Here is a 15,374-nt window from a genome sequence, read left to right as displayed (position 1 = left end):
GGTATGGGACATGAACATACATTTCTCACAAATTTCCAGGTCAGCTAAAATTACGAATTTAAGTTTGCAGTGGCTGATTGCCACTGTGATTTACCAGGGCTGGGTGACTCTGTTCCCACTGCTGCTCATTCTCCTAGGATCAATAAGCTAGCCACAGTATGTTCTTACCGTGGCAGTGGCAGAAGGCAAGAGGGCAAGCCCAGTTCCTAAAAGTACTTCTGAAACTTTTTGTCACATCATATCCACTAACCTTCGATTGGTCAAAAGAAGATCTCATGGCCAATTCCAAGTCTTGGGGTCAGAATGTATACTCTGCGCATGGGTGGGGTGGGATCAGAGGGCTTAGTGGTGGTGATTATGAACGGTAAGCTGTCATCTCTGGATAATAGTCTTAAGATTTAGGCATCTAGTTTAAAAAAGATAAAATAGTTGTTCTGATTGTGTATTTAGTTATCTTCAAAGAAACACAAATACCAGGGCGCCTGAATGGCTCACTTAAGCTTCCGACTTCAGCTCAGGTCATGATCTCATGGTTTGTGAGTTCAAGCCCTGCTTTGGGCTGTGTTGCTGACAGCTCAGACCCTGGAGCTTGCTTCAGATTCTGTGTCTCCCTCTCTCTCTGCTCCTCCCCTGCTCACGCATGCATGCGCTCACTCTCTCAAAAATAAATATTTTTTTAAAAGTTTTTAGGGGCGCCTGGGTGGCGCAGTCGGTTAAGCGTCCGACTTCAGCCAGGTCACGATCTCGCGGTTCATGAGTTCGAGCCCCGCGTCAGGCTCTGGGCTGATGGCTCGGAGCCTGGAGCCTGTTTCCGATTCTGTGTCTCCCTCTCTCTCTGCCCCTCCCCCGTTCATGCTCTGTCTCTCTCTGTCCCAAAAATAGATAAAAAAAATGTTGAAAAAAAAATTTTTTTTTTTAATTTTTTAAAGAAATATAGATACAGTTTTATCTCTAGTTAGGAAATGGAGTTAGCAAATTCTGTAGAGAAACAAAAAAGGAAGAAAAAGTTGCCTCTGAGGGTTAATTATTACTAAATGGCAGGAAACAAATCTGACTTTTATATATTGTGAAACTGACATGGGGAAAGGATTCTGGACAGAGTGGTGCTCCTCAAAGTGTGTCTGTAGTAAGTACAGTTATTGAGAGTAAGCATTTAGAAATTCTTTGGCAGTTTGACACTGCCATCATTTTCAAGCAGTGTTTTTACTAAACTATTGGTCCATGACAGATTAGAAATTTAAAAAGAAGCAAAAACAACTGTTTCTTGACCCAAGATAGTTTGAGAAGAGCTGAGATAGACTATGGCATTCTGCTCACTAGGAATGAATACCAGCACTGTACATAAGTGAACCTTCTGATTTATACATTGGTCTTACAGGGTTTGGTTAGTATCACTTTGTCAACAAGAATCCAATCATCTTTGAGAGTGTGCTGCTCATGTTTTTGGACCAATAAGACTGGTCAGAAATTTACCAAAGAAATGGCATTGTGTGAAGCCTTTTAACATCTTGCTTGCTGGCCTTTCCCTGCGAGCGTCCTTTCTGCCTTGCTGCTTGCTGTATATACATTTTCATTCCATTATCGATAACCTTGAGAAAATGCAAATTACCGCTAGCTGAAATCCTTTACTGTAATATGGAAATATTACATTTGACAATAATAGATAAATCTCTTCTTAAAATATGTCTTTTAGCATTCTAGTTTTTTGCCTAATTGTCTTCCTTTCACATTTGTGAGTTAATATCACCATGTTCGGTATATTTATAATGTGCTTTCGTGTCCATAAGAGGAGTGGTTCAAAGTGAAGAGGTTCTGGGGCACCTGGGTGGCTCAGTCGGTTGAGCGACTGACTTCGGCTCAGGTCATGCATGATCTAGCTGTCCGTGAGTTCGAGCCCCGCATCAGGCTCTGTGCTGACCGCTCAGAGCCTGGAGCCTGTTTCAGATTCTGTGTCTCCCTCTCTCTCTGACCCTCCCCCATTCATGCTCTGTCTCAAAAATAAACAAACATTAAAAAAAAAAAATTTAAAAAAAAAACCCTTTAAAAAAAAAAAACAACACAAAGTGAAGAGGTTCTGATGAGCATTGATTCATATAAGACCTAAGTTTAGAGGCATAAAAAGGGGGAGAAATTTTTAGGCGGGGGGGGGGGGGGGGGGGGAAGGCTGTGTTTAGTTAAGTACAACTTTTCTTCCTAGTTGTATTACTTTAAGCAAGTGTATTAATCTTTGTGAATCTTAGTTTTCTCATCTGTAAAGTGGGAATAATAATACCACCCTCTTTGAGAAAGAGTGCTAAAATCAAATAATTGTAAGTAAGTTAAGTACAGACTTGGCACATAAGTTTCAAAAAGATTAGATATTTTTGTTTTTAATTGATTAGCTCCTAGATGTCAGGCATTGTAGAATCACTAAAGTGGGCCCTCTTCCCCAAAGGAGTTCTCAGTCTGGTAGAGAATTCTGACAAATATTTCAGAAATATAAAATAATTTAATGCTATTATATAGAGGGAAATAGGTCAGCCTGGACACTTACGTAAGAGGAACATGTGACCTAGGCTTTGGGGAACAAGATCAAGATAGGCTTTTGAAAAGAGGCAACATTTAGGCTAAGTCTAAAAAACGTGGATGAGTTAAGGAGAATTAAGAGCATTTACAGGGGTGCCTGGGTGGCTTAGTTGATTTAAGCCTCTGACTCTTGATTTCGGCTCAGGTCATGATCTTGTGTTTTGTGGGATCAAGCCCCACATCAGGCTTTGCGCTGGCAGCCTGGAGCTTGCTTGGGATTCTCTCTCTCTCTTTCTCTCTCTCTCTCCCTCTCTCCCTCCCTCCCTCCTTCCCTCCCTCCCTCCCCCTCTCCCCCCCTCCCCCCCGCCTCTCTCCCTCTCCTCTCTGCCCTTTCCCCCTTGTGCTTGCTTGCTCTCTCAAAATAAATAAACAGTTTTTAAAAAACAACATAAAAAAGAGCATTTCAGAAAAATGGAACAACATATGCAAAGGCCTGGAGGTGAGAGTTTGGTGGAACTCTAGGAAATGGCAAGTAATGAATGCAGTATGACTGGAATGTAGAATATGAGCAGGAATGGAACTGGAGAAGTTGGCAGGGGCCAGACCATCAAGAATATGTAGTTTGGATTTTATCTTGAAGTTATTTGCAAGCTATTGAATAATTTGTTACATATATAATCTAATTTACATTTTAAAAGATCATCTGGCAACAGTATGGAGAACAGATTGGAAGGGAGAAAGATAGGAACTTTTTGAGGCTATTTCAGTAATGCGGGGAGAAAGTATCAAATTCTGAAATGGGGAGGTGGTAGAGATTCAGCAGAGGGGATGGATTTAAAATAAGAATAGAATGAACAGCATTTGATGGTGAGTGCATGTGGGCTTCAGAAGGAATCAGTAATAGTACTTAAGATTTCTGGCTTTGGTGACTGGGAGGAAGAGGTATCTTTCTCTAAAGCAGGGGTGAAGAAGGGAGGGTACTAGGGGCACCTGGGTGGCTCAGACAGTTAAGTGACTTCAGCTCAGCTCATGATATCATGGTTTGTGGGTTCAAGCCCCGCATTGGGCTCTGTGCTGACAGTTCAGAGCCTGGAGCCTGCTTAGAATTCTGTGTCTCCCTCTCTCTCTGCCCCTCCCCTGCTCATGCTGTCTCTCTGTCTCTCAAAAATAAATAACAACATTTAAAAATTTGTTCTAATAAAAAAAGATGGGGGGTTCTAGATTTCCCAGAGGAAACGAATTGACTTGCATTTAAGAGGTCTGCAGAAGAGCCCCAGAACTCCCCGGTGGGAAGTTGAAGGGGTGAGTCTGGGAGTCAGGAAGGAGCTCTGGGTTGGAACTATATGTAGATTTGAAAATCACGAGGATGCTTTGGGAGTTAAGGCCACGGGGGACAGATGTGCGGTGAAAAGAGCAGTGTATTCACAGTGCTTGGCAAGTAGGTACTGCCAGATGAACAAATGAAGAGTGTCAAGAGTACAGTCTCGTTTAAATCTCATAACAATCTTGAGTCAGGAGTATAATCCCAGTTTTACAAATGAGAATATTTCAGGCTCACAGAGGTTAAGGATTTATCCAAAATGACTTTGCTTCTAGGTGGCCAAGGTGCGATTTCAAGTCCAGTATGTTTTGATTTCAAAGGCCACTTTTTCCTGTCATGTCTCACTTCTTTGAAAACCTCAGAAATTTAAATATATGATGTTATTGTTAATTCTCTTTCTTTACCTCTGCCAATATCCTGGTTTCATAGGATTGTGATACATCCTTTTCAGTAACCACTTTCTCTCTAGCTTCACTTGCTTCATTCCCAAGCACATCTCTCAGATTGACCCATTCTCCCCAACCCTAGTCCAGTGCCTGTTCACAACAAGTCTTCCTCTAGCTACTGGAGGAGGCCTGTCCTCCTCAGCTGGGCATTTGGCTCATAAAATCATGAGAGCTGTCTAGAACTTCTCCGTATTTCTCACTCCTCATTAGCACATATACACATCGTTGGGTGTTGTTTACGTGCATGTTTCATTGTGGTGGTCTCAGTGTTCCTTCTCAGGATCTCATGTTAAATAAATCTTTAATCTTTAGATGAAATTACTCTTACGTTGATGCTCTGTTACCACTTTTCTCAAAGTGATTTTATCTTTGTGATGGAAGCGTCTCGGGTACTATCTGACCTTAGCTCCATATCCAGCATAGGGGTTCTTTGTACTCTGTCCCTTATGTGATGAGCCAGCCTTTGCTCCTGCATTTTTCTAGAAGGATCCTTTTATGTTTTTGAAGGGAACAAATCTAATTGTTAGAAATTTCTTAGTATTGAGGCAAAGTCCCCTTCTTTTAACATCCACATGTTGGACCTGCCCTTGGAACAACAGGGAAGTCGGTTATTTCTCCTCTGCCTCATCGAGGTCTGTCAGACACTTAAAGATCACTTCCTGTGTCTCTCCTCAGGTTTCTCTTACATAAGCCAAGTAATCTTGGTTGCTTGGAGCTTTTCTTCTGTGACAGGGCTCAAACTCTCTACTATTCCTTTGCTCTCCTCTGAGAATTCTGGTGTTTTGTCAGTGCTTCATCTAAAACACAGGGCCCAGAGTAGAACACAACACTCCATACACAGTAGAGCAGTGCAACATTATTCCATTGATTAGGACTCTGTGCTTGAATCTTAAAAGCCTGAGATCGCTTCAGCTCTACAGCAGTGATGTCCCATCTTGCATGCGTTCCCCTAAGGTACCCAGGTAGTATTTTTACATAGGTTGTGGTTAAACTAGCTCTCTCCTGTCATCTGCTGTGCAGTTGATTTTCTTTCACTGAAATATAGAACTTTCTAATTTTCCTGGTTCTGTTTCACCCTCATTTTGACCCATCTGTCTAGCCACTTATGATCATGTCATCCAGTGTGTCTTTGTGTTTCCCAGTTTTCGGTCACCTGGAGATTTTGAAACATATTTTCCACATCTTCATTCAAGTTCTTGAATAACATCAAGAAAACAGAACCCGCACTCCATCCCCCACGTTAATCAGTGCCACTTCCAAGTGGTTCCCTTAACCACCATTCTGTCATCCATCTACAGCCCTTCACCTTATCTGCAAAGATCTCGTTTGCACACTCAACAAATTTTTTATTTAGCACCTGCCATGGCAAGAAGGTGCTAGACATACAGTGAAGACAGCAGTCTCTGTCTTCTAGAAACATCAAGAAGTATATTGTTAAATGCTTTGCAGAAATCAGGTTACACGATTCTCTATGATGTTCTCCTTATCTCGTACCATATCAGAAAAGGGAATGAAACCTTATTTTTTGCACTCTGTATTGGCTGCTAATGATCTTATATCACCTGGAAAGGGTGACCATAGTCATTACCTTTCTGTCTTTGCCTTTCATGGTTTCACAGTAATGTTGAGCTTTGCAAGTCTCTGGAGTTCATCGATTCCTTTTCTTTTGGCTGTATCTTTCAAAGCCTTGGGCTCATTAGAGAGCAGCCTCTCTAGCTTCATTTTTGTTGTTGGTAGTGGTAAACGCTTCTTTTTTCCTCCCAAATTATCAGGATTCCTTTTGATTTTACAGTAAACTTAGTTATAAAGAATTTCCGTCCAACTTCAGCAATTGTCCCTTCCATAAGCTTTGTCACTCAGATTTTACTTTTATCTTGTATCAGTATTTTGAAATGCTCTTTCCTAAGGAAAATAGTTGACTATCCTCAGGTTATCTTCACTTCTTTGAGCCCATAGAGTGTCATAGTCACTTTTTCCAGAAGCCTGGTCCTTTTCACTTAAACTACTTCTTTCTTTTGGGGTGCCTGGATGGCTCAGTCGGTTAAGGGACCGACTTCAGCTCAGGTCATGCTCTCGTGGTTTGTGAGTTCAAACCCTGCATCGGGCTCTGTGCTTAGAGCCTGAAACCTGCTTCAGATTCTGTGTCTCCCTCTCTCTCTGCCCTCGCCCACTCACACTCTGTCTCTCCTTCCTTCAAAAATAAATAAATATTTTTTTAAAAAAACCTACTTCTTTCATTTTAATTCATCAGAATTAATCTCAGATGAGCATGAAGTTGCATTATGTTGTCTCTATGCTGAGGGATTAAACTATCAATAATAAGTTTGTTTTGTTTTGTTTTCGTTTTTAGAATGATGCAAAGAACAGATGTCCTACTAGTTCATGGAAGATAGCCCACCTGTCTTCCCAGGTGTGGATTCTCTTAGCAGTCAAGTGTCATCTGTACCCTTCCTTTGACTGGCTATTTCCCACAATTGTATCATTTCTACCTTCTTTTCTTTCCCCTTTGGTCCAGTGCTCTCCACTAGAGTGTCTTACTCAAAGTGTTGGATTTGCACAGAGATACTTATTTTTTTAAACAATTGTGAAGATTCTCTGCCTTTTTCTGTGGATCTGTCTCTATTGAAAAGCAGATTTCCTAAGGATGTTATAGTCTATTGTTACCTATTGTTATCCCATTCCACCAAGTCTTGGTGATTTCCATGAAATTTTATTTATTTTCTTGTTCTTTTTTACTATTGCTACTTTTAAGTATAGTGTCTAACACACTAATGTTCAATCAACAATATTTATGATTAATCTTAAGAAGTATTTGCCTTCTCTTTTAGGCTGTGAGGATATCATTGCTGAGAGCATCTCATTAGATACCTTAATTGCCATCCTCAAGTGGAGCTCTCATCCATATGGCTCTAAATGGGTGCACCGACAAGCTTTACATTTCCTCTGTGAGGAATTTTCCCAGGTCATGACTTCGGATGTTTTTTATGAACTCAGCAAAGATCATCTGCTTACTGCTATCCAGTCTGACTACCTACAGGTAATCATTTATACACCTCTCAAATTCATTGTCATCCATATGTGCACCAGAAAACCCATCTATATTCTATTCTCCCATCTAGGGAGATTGGCCCACCCAGGGATGCCCTCTTCAGATGTGTATAGGAAAAGCCTTCTGGCTCTCTGGCCCTTTGTGCCCCTGCTGCTATGACTCAGCATTGTGAATAAGCCCAGGTCCCAACCACCTACACCAAAGGGGTGGAGGCAGTAGGCAAGGTCAGAAGCATATCCCAACAGTGATTTTCTTGGCTTCCATTAATTCACTATAACAATTTATTGGTTTTCGTGGAGTATCAGATACTTAGACTATAGACAGTAGCTTAAGCACACAGTAAGAGTAGTATTCAATTTCTGATCCACTCAAATGCTTATAAAAACTCAGTGTGTGTGCCTTTCCCAAATACAATAATGTTTTCAACTATTTATTTTTAATCAGAAGTAGTTTTTAGCAAATTCTTGTGTCATTGACTCATATATGTCAATCTAATTTGGTAATTTAAACCAACAATAGGTTTAAAATATTGCAAAAAATACTTTCAAGTAACATATGTTCAAGTTTAATTTTTTTTGGCATTGGTTGTATGAATTTTATGCCGGAAACTATACAACAGTTTTAATGTTATAAAAACATAAACCCATTGAGCCATTTCCTCTTTCTTTATATTTGTACTAGGAAAATTGTAAAACTGCTTCCATCCCAGTCAGAAACTAAGCGCAGAGGTAAATAATCCACTTAGCACCTGTGATTTGATTGCAGTACAAATGTCGTAATTGGATTTGATTTATTTAGGATCTGTGTTCATTAACCTTGTTTCATTGTCCTGATCCAGACTGCGTACATTATGGGAGTTAGTTTGTCAGGTCTTTCAGATTATTGTCTTTAGAAAGCTTTGCATTTCTGCTTATAAGGTAAAAACCTTTGAGAGCAGCTTAGATTTGCTCTAAGATTTTCAGTAAAGTGCAAAAAATGACAGGCACCTTGCAATTTCGCAGATTGTGCTTGAAGGGTCCTTCACCAGCCAGTAGCATACCGTGTGCAGATGGTAGTCTCTCTGCCAGAGCAGGTTGCCATTCCTGTTTTTTCTGTTCTTGCAGGAGATAGTAATCACTTGGTATCTGTACACTTTTAGTTTCATCTATTTATCTCCACCTTGTCCCAAAAAGAATTTAAGGCAGCTGTGTAGACACCATACAGAAGAAACAGTAAGTTTAAAATAGGTGAAGAGAATAGGATAAAGACGAACACAAGAATAAAAGATTTAGTTGGAGCCAAGAGGTAGGTTACTGGACAGAACCCATGCAGAGTGGTCTTGTGTGTTTGGTGTTGGTAGACCACAGCTTTAATGGAACATTTCAAACAGCCAGTGTATAGTGAAATGTGGCTAAGTTGTGCACCGTGTACATTATCACCTAGGTGCAGTCATTATGAAATTTGCCATTTATCTAATTTCGCTAAAATAAATCGAAACCATTTTTTTTATTATAGGCAAGTGAACAAGATATCCTTAAATATCTGATTAAATGGGGTGAGCATCAGTTGATGAAAAGAATAGCTGACAGAGGTAAGCTCAGAAAATTAGCTTATACTATAAGTTTTTTTTACCCAGAAGTATACTGTGTATCAGTCTTGACAGTAGCCACTATTGCCTGGTGAAAATAGAAATTTTTAGTGGAGAAGAGTACACTTTGTTAGAAATAAATATACCAGAGGGGCGCCTGGGTGGCTCAGTCAGTTAAGCGTCCGACTTCGGCTCAGGTCATGATCTCACAGTTCATGAGTTCCAGCCCCACATCGGGCTCTGTGTTGGCAGCTCAAAGCCTGGATCCTGCTTCAGATTCTGTGACTCCCTCTTTCTCTGCCCCTTTCCTGCTTGTGCTCTGTCTCTTTCTCTCTCAAAAATAAATAAACATTAAAAAATGTAAAAAGAAAGAAAGAAAGAAAGAGAAAGAAATATACCAGAAAATTTCATTTTACAACTTTAAAGCGTACTTTTAATGTTACCTCTCTATGTGCTTAATAATACATGGAGTATTATATACCAATTTATAGAAGTATTAGAATGAAATTTTTATTTAATGATTAAAATATTACCAAAGCATATTGTTGGTGGAAATGTTCGGGAATTAGATAGCGGTGGTGTGTGTGTAACATTGTCTACACTGGGGACACCTGGGTGGCTCAGTTAGTTAAGCCTCTGACTCATGATTTCAACTCAGGTCATGATCTCAATGGTTCATGAGTTGGAGCCCCACATCAGGCTCTGTGCTAACAACGCAGAGTCTGCTTGGGATTCTCTCTCTCCCTCTCTCTCTCCCTCTCTCTCTCCCTCTCTCTCTCCCTCTCTCCCCTTCTCACTCCTTCTCTCTCCTTCTCTCCCTCTCTCCCCCTCTCCCTCTCTCCCTCTCTCCCTCCCCCTTCCTTCCCACCGCCTCCCTGCTCATGTGTATGCTCTCTCTCAAAATAAATAAACATACATTTATTTATTTTTTTAATGTTTATTTATTTTTGAGAGGGAAAGAGACGAAGTGCAAGCAGAGGAGAAGCAGAGAGACAGGGAGACACAGAATCCGAAGCAGGCTCCAGGCTCTGAGCTGTCAACACAGAGCCCAACGTAGGGCTTGAACTCACAAACTGTGAGATCATGACCTAAGCTGAAGTTGGATGCTTAACTGACTAAGCCACCCAGGCGCCCCTAAATAAACATACATTAAAAAAAATTTCTTGTTGTTTTTTTAGAAAAACTTTGTATATACTAAAAGCCACTGAATTATACACTTTACATGGTTAAAATGGTGGGGCACCTACATGGGTCAGTTCAGTGTCCGACTCTTGATTTAGGCTCAAGTCATGATCTCATGGCTTCATGGGTTCAAGCCCCTGCATCAGCGCAGAGCCTGCTTGGGATTCTCTCTTTCTCTGTCTCTCTCTCTCTCTCTCTCTCTCCCTCCCTCCCTCCCTCCCTCCCTCTCCTCTCTCTCTGCCCCTGCCCCTGCCCCCACCACTCATGCTGTGTCTTTCTCAAAATAATCTTTAAAAAAAAAAAAAAAAAGGTTAAAATGGTTAGTTTTATGTTACGTGAATTTTACCTCAACAAAAAAAGATAGGACTACCTCCCAAAAAAGCCTAATGTGTTGTTTGGTTTTTTTTTGTTTGTTTTTTTCAACGTTTATTTATTTTTGGGACAGAGAGAGACAGAGCATGAACGGGGGAGGGGCAGAGAGAGAGGGAGACACAGAATCGGAAACAGGCTCCAGGCTCCGAGCCATCAGCCCAGAGCCTGACGCGGGGCTCGAACTCACGGACTGTGAGATCGTGACCTGGCTGAAGTCGGACGCTTAACCGACTGCGCCACCCAGGCGCCCCTGTGTTGTTTGTTTTTAAATTTTGTAGAAGGTAAAGGAAAAATAATGCTTTTGAATCGTTTCCATCTAGGGATACTGCAGAAGAGATGGAAACATACGCATGCTCCTTCCCTCAAAGAGTGTTGTGTTCCTCTATATAGCAAACCCAAATCAAAACATTTTTTTCAAAACATTTTAATTTAGAAAAATACAGATTTCCCTTTCCTGTCATTTTTTGATGGCTGTATCTAATTAGATATACTTTACATATCATGAAGTTCACTTATTTAAAGTGTTCAAGTCATGATTTGTAGTGCACTTACAGAGTTGTTCTGTCACGTTTTAAGGCAAGCTAAGCCTGCCTTTCACAACCTCTTATTTTTCCTAATTTATTTTTCTGTGGCCTACTTGAGCCATTAGCAATTCTCAGATGTGATTGTTTCTAAGTTTTTATCTGTTTTGGGAGAGAATCCCACGCTGAGAAGGGAGAGAGAGAATCTCTGCACTAACAGTGCAGAGCCCAATGTAAGACTTGAACCCATGAACCATGAGATCATGACCTGAGCCGAAGTCATGTGCCTAATCGACTGAGCCACCCAGGTGCCCCATCAGATGTGAATGGTTTTTTATATTAAAGCCACTACTATTAATGTGGGACTTTTTGAAATGCCAGTATACCATCTGTCCTTCTTATTTGCAGGTTCTATATTTGCAAATTCAGCTATCTGCTAAAATTTATTTACAGCCTCAAAATCAGTACCTACAGCACTTTCACGGTCATTTGCAGACATGCTCAGAGTGACAAAAATTTTGAGTTCTCTGTTGCACATGTTCCCAGCTTAAGGTGGAACCGAATGACACTGTGCCTTCTTATTGAAGTTCTCACACTGCAAACAAGGTTCTTTTCACAGTCTGTTAAGGGCCATGTTTTTCATATTTTACGGGGGTGTGATCTCACTGATCACAATGGCTTCCAAGTGTAACTTTTAGTGCTGTGTAGTGTCCCTAAGCAGAGGAAGGCTGTGATGTGCCTTACAGAGAAACTATGAGTTAAACAAGCTTCATTCAGGTATGAGTGACAGTGCTCTCAGCTATGATTCAATGTTAATAAATCAGCAATATATATTAATAAGGTGTCTTTAAACAGAAACATACATTTAAAAAAAGGTTATGTCTTGATCGGTTGACAAAATTGTTGGGACCACAGGCTCACAGGAACCTAACCATGTGTTTTCCCTTAGGAGCAGTGGTTCAATATTTACAAAGTGTTTACAATGACTCTATAGAATATGACTACTACAAATAATAAGAATAGATTGTATATAATTCTTCATAATCATTGTAGGCCATGGGTTTGTTCACTGATGCAAGGTTGGTAATGATGAAATGTCATATTTATTTTGGGCAGATAATGAGCATCCTTGATAAAATTTCCCTTAATTTTTTTTTAATTTTTTTTTTTTTTTTTTTTTTTTTTTGAGAGCGAGAGCACGTGAGCAGGGGAGGGGCAGAGAGGGAAGGAGATACAGAATCCAAAGCAGGCTCCAGGCTCTAAGCTGTCAGCACAGAGCCCAACATGGGGCTTGAACTTGTGAACCATGAGATCATGACCTGGGCTGAGGTCAGACACTTAACCAACTGAGCCAGCCAGGCACCCTGATAAAATTTCCCTTAAAATAGTAGTTTTCAGACCAGGTTAGAACAGAAGACTCTTTCACAGGGATGAGAATGAGAAGGAACCTAAGCAAACCAGGCTGCACCTTTTAGTCACCTTTATATTTAATGGTTCTGCCCTTAGCTGTGATGTATTTGGGAGTCTCCTCTAAGATTTCATGGCACGACTTTAAGGGGAAATTTTCTTTTTGAAAAGCAATGCTTTGTGTAAGTATGAAGCCAAATCATAGCAAGGCAAGGGAAAAAAACCTTTTTTCCACATGCTTTCAACAGTTTTATTGAATGATGCCAGAAAAAGCTTAGCTTTTCAAAAATAATTATTTCTTTATCTCTCTATCCATCTGCCTATCACATGATTTAAAGGAAATGCCTGTTTGCTTATAGAGTATTTGCAAAAAGGCAGCATTTATATTTGTGAATGATAAAGATCTTGTTTTTTAAGAAAAATACAGTCCCTAGATTATAGACATGATTACATATTCCCAAAATTTAATTTTTCTTTTTACCTCAGTATCATGAGGTTATGTGTACTCCAGATCTTCCCCTTTCACTGATACCTAATGAAGAAAACCTTGACTCTCTGCTCTGGACGGTGGAAATATATTGCATGTCAGAGATCAAAGGGTCACTTTTTGCAGTAACATTCCCACAGTAAGAAACTTAGGAGACTATCATAGAAATCAGAGTTAAATACAGTGTACATTAGGTTTTGCTGCTTTAGGTACCAGGTAATTAATATCTTGTTAAGTTGCTGGTAAACATATGGTAGCCTAATGAGTACACTGATAACCTACAGTGACCAGAAATACCACTTGCCCTGTAGTGCCCTTAGTTGTACTAAAAACTGGTCACAGCAATGAGAAAGCTTAAAAAAAAGCCCTTGGTCAAACTAGATTTTAATAGATTGTCCTCTTTTCTCCTTTGAATTAGTATATGGAAAATAATTCTTTATTCCTTAGTGCAAAACAATCAAAAAAAGTTATCCTAAAAGTTGATATCATGCTTTTGCTTTGCCGGAGAACATCTCTGTTAAAGGTATTAAGACAAAAAAAAAATTTATAATCCTTTTTAAAGCAGATGCACCTAAGTATAAAGAGTGTTACTGAAAGCGTACTAGAGAGAAAAGTTTGAATATTTGGATTTGGTTGGAGACTTCTCATTTTCTGTCTCATAGAGCCAAACTTACTGAGTGGCACTGCCCACAGTGTGAACAGAAGAGGCGTAAAAAGACGAGACCTGGACATCGAAGAGCTTAGAGAGATCCTTTCTTCTCTCTTACCTTTTGTGCGAATTGAACACATCTTACCTATAAACAGTGAAGTCCTCAGTGATGCAGTAAGTGTCTTTCTTCATTCATCCCTTTCATGAAAAGAAAATGTACCAAAATGTACAGGCTTATCTTTTTTTTAAATCATCATACATATTTTCTACTAATAAGAGTACTGTGAAACTGTGAAGTCCACGAGGACAGAGACAGATGTGTTTTGTACCATGTCATGTCCCCAGTGTTGGCCACTGGCACAGTTAAAGGTTGGGTGAATGAGAGTTAAGTGGGGATAGCAGTCTCACTTTTTCAAGAGGATAGTCTCCAGGGGAAGTTACTTCAGCCATTTATCAGCGTAAATCAAGTAGATCCTTATTCACAAAGGAAAGGGTAGAAATTACCTTTGGAGACTTTTCAAACACAGCAATATATCAGGGAGCGGGAAGGAAGGAGATTGGTTCAGTGTGAAAAGGATGATAGAATCTTCTGATTGTACTTTAAAGATTAATGGAGCTGATCATGTTACTTTCATAATTTTTTCAAAGTGAATTTTTTAAACCAGTAATTGCTTGAATTAATGGATGTAAAAAATAAATATTATAAATATTGTATACAAATTGGCTTATAACGTTAGTGCATTGTTTATAGACATAGTTTTTTCAACTGCTCAGAAACATAAAAGTCATGTGGAAAAAACCCGATAAGAATTTTTTTCCATTATATACAAATGTTTTATTTTTTTAATTTTTTTTCTTTCCAAGTCTTTATTTAAATTCCAGTTAGTTAACATACAGTGTAATGTTAGTTTCAGGTATAGAATTTAGTGATTCATCACTGACTACCAATACCCAGTGCTCCTCACAATCAGTGCCTTCCTTAATTCCCATCACCTATTTCACCCCCACTCACATCCCCTCCAGTAACCATCCGTTTGTTCTCTGTAGTTAAGTCTGTTTCTTGATTTTCCTCCCTTTTTCCCCCCCTGCTGTTTGTTTGTTTGTTTGGTAAGAATTTTTTTTTTAAGCTCTCTCAAAAGAACATAATGAAGAAAGGATAACTCTTCCAGAATTTAAAATACATTATAAAACTCAAGGGGCGCCTGGCTGGCTCAGTTGGTAGAGCATGCGACTCTTGATCTCAGGGTCCTGAGTTAAAGCCCCATATTGGGCCTAGAGCTTACTTTAAAACAAAATAAAACAAAACAATTTAGATATTTAATCTGTGATGATAGAAAAACAGATGAGACAAAATAGCTGGGAAAAAGATCCTAATTAATACATAAGAGCTAAACATAGGTGAGCCTAGGTGGCTCAGTTGGTTAAGCGTCAAATTCTTGATTTCGACTCAGGTCATGATCTCACAGTTTCGTGAATTTGAGCCCTGTGTTCGGCTCTGCACTAACAGAGCGGAGCCTCTTTGGGATTCCCTCTCTCCCTCTCTCCCTCCTTCCCTCCCTCCCCCCCTCTCTTGCTCATTCTCTCTCTGTCTCTTTCAAAATAAATAAATTTTAAGTTAGAATTAAACATATAATAATCTATCAGAAATCAGTGAATCATTGTGGTGCTAGACTAGCTGATGAGCTGGGGGAAATTTGTTTAAAGTTAAACCCTCATTTCACTTGCACACAAAATTAATCCCTGTTAGGTTGAAGAATTAAATATTAAATCGAAATATGGAAAAACTAGAAGGAAATGATTAAATATTTATGGTATTTCTGATTAGAAAAAATGGTTAGTCTCACTAGTAATCACACACACCAAAGAAA

At 39.6% G+C, this 15,374-nt stretch overlaps 1 protein-coding gene across 5 annotated transcripts in view; it reads left to right on the top strand.

Moving 5' to 3' along the window:
• Positions 1-15,374, top strand: part of BTBD7 (BTB domain containing 7) — an 88,214-nt gene that overhangs the window by 55,436 nt on the left and 17,404 nt on the right. For 2 of the 5 annotated variants that reach the window (XM_040478079.1, XM_040478081.1), the window contains exons 4-6: positions 7,101-7,309; positions 8,816-8,891; positions 13,520-13,680. In XM_040478079.1, coding sequence (XP_040334013.1) covers positions 7,101-7,309; positions 8,816-8,891; positions 13,520-13,680 — 446 coding nt within the window. Of the gene's footprint in view, positions 1-7,100; positions 7,310-8,815; positions 8,892-13,519; positions 13,681-15,374 lie in introns of those variants that run through there. The other 3 variants (XM_040478082.1, XM_040478080.1, XM_040478083.1) reach the window with 3 other exon arrangements.

This window comes from Herpailurus yagouaroundi, unplaced genomic scaffold (assembly GCF_014898765.1).
Source record: "Herpailurus yagouaroundi ecotype Mexico unplaced genomic scaffold, PumYag 141, whole genome shotgun sequence".
NCBI classification, from domain to species: Eukaryota; Metazoa; Chordata; class Mammalia; order Carnivora; family Felidae; genus Herpailurus; species Herpailurus yagouaroundi.
This window is presented reverse-complemented; position numbering and strand designations above follow the sequence as displayed.